The sequence below is a fragment of the Oncorhynchus nerka genome, linkage group LG13 (assembly GCF_034236695.1).
Source record: "Oncorhynchus nerka isolate Pitt River linkage group LG13, Oner_Uvic_2.0, whole genome shotgun sequence".
Lineage (NCBI taxonomy): Eukaryota > Metazoa > Chordata > Actinopteri > Salmoniformes > Salmonidae > Oncorhynchus > Oncorhynchus nerka.
The window spans coordinates 30,966,602-30,973,846 of NC_088408.1; the positions used below are offsets into that span (position 1 = coordinate 30,966,602).

Sequence of the window (7,245 nt, forward strand, 5' to 3'; positions counted from 1 at the left end):
AGTTCTCTATAAAGAAACTAAATATATATTAGTATATGTTTTAACATGGCATGGTTGTATTTAGTTATTTTCAAAAATGTTAAATATTTATGTTAAGGCAATCCATCCAAGGAACACAAAAATATTTCATATTCTCAGTAGCGAGCACTTGAAAATTCATTCAAATAACTGGTACCACAACTTGGCTGATGTTCTAAACAGCACAATGAGGAATTTCATCAAGATAACATCTGGTGAAAACACACAGTACCCAATGTTCTGTTGATGTGTGATGTCCTTCTGTTTGACTTTCACTGACAGGCATTCTTTCAGCACTAGTAAACGCTTCCATTCTGAAGTGATTATGGCTTGAATGTGTTCCATGGCAGTGAAATGCCATCCGCATCCACAACAGCCCTCCACTTCTTTCACTGAATTTACATCCAGTCTAGCCCTATGCAGATCCTACATAAAACCCCTTCTAATGGCAGACCACATGTTCTATTTCCTCTCTTAAATGTGGGGCTGGATGGGAAGTGACTCTGTTGATCTCACTTTTTTGTCCAGTGTGCCAATTCGCCACAGAAATATGATGTTTGAGGCTATAACCACCGATATACAGGGAAAGAAAGGAGAGCTGCATCATCACTTTCTGAACATGCAGAGCCCTGTTAAAAGTTGTGGTCAAATCCAGTGTTTTTAATGGTTTACATACTGCAGTAGACCTACCAGAGAAACGGGAGTGCCCTGATTCATCTCAGAGATGTGGGGTGGGAGGTATTAATATTCTCAGAGCAATCTCATCAGGAGCGGGACAATAAAATACCAGCCTCCTCCGCTGCTGCTCCCCGTTTGGCTCAGAAGCACATGTTGTTCTCGCTGATGTGAGGGCCGGGGACCTGGTGGGACCCTTTCACAATTTTGAGGGGAGGGGGAGTGAGACCAAACTCTGCTGAACATGAATAGAGATTAGCAGTTTTCCCACATGCCTGATGTCCTAAACTGAACCACAGCAAAACAGACTTTAGAATTGAATCAACATCCCTGAGTTTGTAGTCGGGGGGGGGTGTATTAGCCATACTATTAGCCGCTACACATTGACTATATGCTTGGATGAATAAGGTGCCCAGAGTAAACTGCCCGCTCCTCTGTCAGAGTTGCTAATATATGCTTATTATTAGTGTATTTGGGTAGAAAACACTCTGAAGTTTCTAAAACTGTTTGAATGATGTCTGTGAGTATAACACAACTCATATGGCAGGCAAAAACCTGAGAAAAAATCCGACCAGGAAGTGGGAAATCTGAGGTTGGTTGATTTTCAACTCAGCCCCTATTGAAGATACAGTGGGATATTGGTCATGTTGCACTTCCTAAGGCTTCCACTAGATGTCAACTGTCTTTAGAAACTTGTTTGAGGCTTCTACTGTGAAGGGGGGCTGAATGAGAGGGGAATGAGGTCTGCCAGCAGCCACGAGCTGGTCACGCGCATTCACATGAGAGGTAGCTCCCGTTCCATTCGCTTTTCTGAAGACAAAGGAATTCTCCGGTTGGAATATTATTGAAGATTTATGTTAAAAACATCCTAAAGATTGATTCTATACATCGTTTGACATGTTTCTACGGACTGTAACGGAACTTTTTGACATTTGGTCTGCAACTAGTGAACGCGCTTTGTGAGTTTTGATTTGTTTACCAAACGCGCTAACAAAAGTAGCTATTTGGACATAAATGATGGACATTATCGAACAAATCAAACATTTATTGTGGAACTGGGATTCCTGGGAGTGCATTCTGATGAATATCATCAAAGGTAAGTGAATATTTATTATGTTATTTCTGACTTCTGTTGACTGCACAATATGGCGGATATCTTTTGGGCTTGTTGGGTCTCTGAGCGCCGTACTCAGATTATTGCATGGTTTGCTTTTTCTGTGAAGCTTTTTTGAATTATGACACAGAGGTTGCATTAAGGAGAAGTTTATCTATATTTCCATGTATTTAACACTTCTATTTTCATCAACATTTATAATGAATATTTCTGTAAATTGAGGTAGCTCTCTGCAAAATCACCGGATGTTTTTGGAACTACTGAACATAACGTGCCAATCTATACTGAGATTTTTTTTATATAAATATGAACTTTACCGAACAAAACATACATGTATTGTGTAACATGAAGTTCTATGAGTGTCATCTGATGAAGATCATCAAAGGTTAGTGATTAATTCTATCTCTATTTCTGATTTTTGTGACTCCACTCTTTGGCTGGAAAAAATGGCTGTGTTTTTCTGACTTGGCTCTGACCTAACATAATCGTTTGTAGTGCTTTCGCTGTAAAGCCTATTTGAAATCGGACACTGTGGTGGGATTAACAACAAGATTACCTTTAAAATGGTATAAAATACTTGTATGTTTGAGGAATGTTAATTATGAGAATTCTGTTGTTTTGAATTTGACGCCCTGAACATTCACTAGCTGTTGTCATATCGATCCCGTTAACGGGATTTCAGCACTAAGTTAAATAAAGGTGAAATAAAAATAAATAAAAAACATTAACAAACATTAACTAAGCACTGGGATTAAAAAATATTATTTAATATGTACAGAGGGATCTGTTAGCAGCAAAAGTATTTTATTAACAAAAAGTAAACAAATTAGTTAGATTTGTTTGTTGTTGCAGTTTTATAGCTAATTTCCTGCAATTCTACTATTCTAACTCTCAACATTAGGTTGATGGGCATCTTTCTTATTCCTAACGCAGTTAAGCAAAAACCACGCCCTGTTATTCAGAGAGGGGTTCTACAACACTTTGAGCGCTCTCCAAGTCTCCAAGTCCGGAAGTGAATATCCCCTAGTGTGAAATTTCAGTCACTGATCAATAACATTTGCCCTTGTATTTCAAGATCGAAAAATATAACAACATAATGTCATGGACAGAGATAGCCATTACCTTCCATTCATGCTCAAAGACAGATTCAATGGCTGTAGCATAGCGTGTTCGACTGAATGATTAGCTAATAAATATTTGAGAAATTATGAATAATAAGCATATGCTTTTACCTGATAATAGACTGCTAAAGATAATATAACTTCAAATACGGAGCTAGTAACGTTATGTAGCCTAGGTAAACTTAGCTTACCTTAAATTGAGGGAATTCAGCAGAGTTCTGAGACATTTTTACAACTCATTGAAACTCTGAAAATAAATACATGGGCAAATGTTACCAAACACGATGATAATAATAGGCTCTGCATTACGGTAGGCAGCTAATTGTAAATTACACTTTCCATTCTTACATGGAAGGCCACTGTCTCTGCGCAGATCGCCTGTGAGTGAGACAACGCTAGCTAGCCAATGGGAGCGTGATTTTGGCTTAACTGCGTAGGGAAAAAGAAAGACGCAGTTGAGACACTGACTGAGTTCCAAAAAACATATCTAGTAACAACTATCTGTTCGTGTCATCATGTGACCCCTAGCGAACCATGGACATTTGAAGATAAGTAAGGTGCAACTAAGCGCAACATCACTCAAACAACGTTATTTTCAGCCAACAGTCAACAGTCTTTTGATGATATGTCATGAGGTACAAAATGTTCCAATTCCAGCCTTATTACGTTTACCCAATAAAAAAACAAGTGTGAAACTGGTTATATTCAACATGTGATACACTGCAGGGACATTAGTTTGGTGGTCTGAAACTGACAGATATTGACGGTTTGGGGTGTGAATTCATGTGTGCATGCGTGCGAGCGAGCGAGAGGGTGAATGTCCCTCCCTTCTAGCTCAGATAAGAGAGTAGGCTCCTGTCACTGCATTTCCTGTTTGAAAAAAAAACACCACTGGCATCCTGTCATGAGACTGCTGCTGTCTGAGGGACTGCCCACCATCACACTACGCCGCCTGTGAGTGGCCATGAATCCCTGATAATTACCCATTACTCTGAATCTACCTCAGCCCTCTTTAGCGTTTCATACCTGCCATGCAGGATAAAAAGAGGAGAGAAATACTATAGTCTAATCTGGTTTGTAGATATTGTATACAGCAGTATCCATTACATCTAATACATTTGATACATGATGAATGTGTATAGGATACATATAGAGTATATCTGTTGATAGAACATCATTAATACTAAAGCCATAGCAAGGCTAGTGCTATTACAACTCATATGTTTAGAGCTGAGCTCCAGGAGGTTAGTGAGTGATATCAGGATGCTCCCTCCCTGGCTGGAGGACAGAGGGAGGAGAGGACAGCCAGCCCATCTATGCCGTGCCACTGCAGTGCTGTTGCAGGGAAACCCTGATCTGGAACAGGGGTATTCAACTCTTACCCTACGAGGTCTGGAGCCTGCTGGTTTTCTGTTCTACCTGATGGTTAATTGCACACACCTGGTGTCCCAAGTCTAAATCAGGAGAGCAATTAAAAAATACAGTGGAACTAGCTTTGAGGTCCAGAGTTGAGTTTGACGGGTTTAGAACATCCATCTTAGAGCTAAATAAAGGTTAAATAAAATAAAATAAAAAATCCAGCTTAGAGCCTAACTGTGCTGTTGTAGGCTACATGGAAGGCATGGCTGTGCAAAAGTAACTATGTGCAAAAGTACCTATGTGTGTGTTTGTTGGACAACACTGAGCTTCCCATAAGACAGTACCAGATAACAACCAACCCAGCACCTGTTGCAACATGTCATCATGCAACTAAACGGCGAGGAAGAGGGAGTGTGTTTGGTGCAGTCATGCCTCGTTTATCACTGACAAACACCAGTGGTGCTGCCTCCTTCATGGGCCAGTGAAGAATATTCATGCTAATGTCAGAATGTACTGCCAACAACACAAGCACAAACAAGCAGTGGACCTCGCCTGAGTGGAGATGCACAGAGGGGCCCAAACCACAGAAAGGACTGACACACAATTACATTTTAGAATGGAAAAATATAATTTTGTTATAATATCTGTTCCATGGTGATACTGGAAGATAAGGATGTCTCCTTTACTGGTTAAATGTCAATAATTGATTACAGTGGATGATGGACTACTGTATCTCTAAGGTTGGCTAGAAAGAATTTAGCCAAATAGTACTTTAAAAAATTGGTCATAAAACATGCATAGATTCCTAGATGGTATGTTCTCTCTGGCTGAGAGCACTCATATAAATATTGCCCTGCACTGTATGAAGTGTCGATATTAGACAAAAATACATGGATCTATGTATAAATGAGAACATTACTTAAATATTAGTGTTAAATTGGATTGAGGCAGGGTGGGTCAACATCCACTACAGCATTTCAATGCCGTCTGTTTTCCCTAAGTTTTTCTCCAGCATTGGAAAAACAAAGCCTGAAGTATATGAGACTTTGTATTGGATGATTCCAGTAATACATATAGGACCTCACAGGTGATAGTCCCATACAAGCTGTTTGAATACAGGGACAGGGATACTTAAGATGACATATGTTACAATACAATTGTGTACAATTAAATAATGTTAGCTAATAACAAGCAATAAATTACATTTACAGGTAGCCTGCAATAAGATAAATAGTAGTGTCATTCTCATGGGGCAAGTGTCATAGCACATAGGCCTATGTGCTATTGTTCATCCATCCTACCATTCTGTTCTGACAATAGATATTTTTGTATTTAAAAAATGAATCGATATTGTAGTCTATTATACAAGATTACCTGTACAATTCACGAATTATAGAAGAGTCAATGTTAACAATATCTTCACTTGGCTAATTGCAGATAGGTTTAGAACAGAACAAACGCAAAAATAAAAACGGTCTCTTTAAATCGAGAACCTGCCGGGAAGCACCCCTATAATAAGAACAATACCAAAGACAAAGGTGTCTGGTACTTACCGCCACAGACATACAGAGCACTAAAATTGTCCCGAGCATTTTCCCAAAATCAATTAGGACAATTTAGAAAATGCCCATCTCCAGTTCTGAGAAAACGTTAGGCTACTTCTCATCGCACAAGGTGGTATATCATCCCTGCATCAGCAGGAAACATATTCTGTAAATGCTGTACTGGCTAAGGCAATAATAACAATCTACTGCTGGTGTTCCTTCAACCGGCAGTTTTTATAGTCTGTGTCTCGAAGTGGACTGGCTTCAGATAGTATGGGATAAGAGCTTGGTTCTGAAAGAATGGTATAATTCCCATATCGATGATGGATAAGCAACTGAAATTCCGCCTCGTTTGGTCCAGGTTCCTGCGCGGTCTATGCAGCAAAGCAAGGCGATAGCTGAACGGGGCGGGTACTGGCGACAGACGTCACCAACGAAACTCGCCCGAACCAGAGATACTGTCTATAATGACTAAATGGTATTGTCTCCGCTTTGATGGGAGTGGTTGTCCCAAATGCGGAAAGGTAGGTGGTCTGCTTATCGGTCTGTATATTGTGGACAAACAGGACTAAACCATCTCGCTTCGTCTCTTCTACCCAAACGCAGTTGACTCGGTTTCCCGGAAGAAATTGCATAGACGGGATTATAGTGGTAGACACTATACAGGTGAACATGTACGTAGGCTAGGCTTTATATCTCCGGTACGTTTAATTGAAAATACACAAGGAAAAAAAACAACTAACAGGTTAAAACTGAGGTTACATTTTGATGTTGATAGAGTTATACATATATTATAGATAATTCAATATCGAAATGTTGATGAATAGTCTATATGTTTCAGTTTAGGGCACAGGTGAGGGGATTACACATGTCCAGTGTGCTTTAGTTGTGCCATCCCCAGGCATATTTAAACTAGGCCAAAGCAAATACAATTTCCCTAAGTTTGCCTCCTTATAATGTCAAATTGACAATTAGTCCATTGTGGAACACAGAGAGATGTGAATGACCCTATTTTATCATGAATAAAAAAAAGCAAAAATATCCGCTATCGAATGGTGGCTTCACCCATACTTGATATTTTGTAATAGAGGATTTGTGCATGTTTTTGCATGCCATTCAAACAGTGGTGTTGGACTCATATTGGCACAGTCATGTGGATACTGCACATTTTAGGAATGGAAATTCCCTATTTAATCCCCAACATTGGCCACCATTATTACCATGAGACTGCCATATAAATGTTCTACTAAAAAACAGAAGGAATGGTTCACTTCATGTGTGCCAGTAGACAGAAATGGCTCAGGCCCAGCATCAGTGATGTAGGATATTGAGCTTTGCCCAGACTGTGACTCCAAATAGAGTCAATTGATAGATTAGCACAACACACCATCTGGCATGTATGTGGAGGTGCCAC

The 7,245-nt window shown here is 39.7% G+C and overlaps 1 protein-coding gene across 1 annotated transcript in view; it reads right to left on the reverse strand.

Annotated features, from left to right (window-relative positions):
- Nucleotides 1-6,387, reverse strand: part of LOC115139357 (tumor necrosis factor receptor superfamily member 21-like) — a 31,298-nt gene extending 24,911 nt beyond the window's left edge. Inside the window, exon 1 of the mRNA XM_029676630.2 lies at nucleotides 5,841-6,387. Within this exon, the coding sequence (XP_029532490.1) occupies nucleotides 5,841-5,879 (39 nt within the window). The 5' untranslated portion in view covers nucleotides 5,880-6,387. The remainder of the gene's footprint in view (nucleotides 1-5,840) is intronic.
- Between the last annotated feature and the right edge of the window lie 858 nt (nucleotides 6,388-7,245).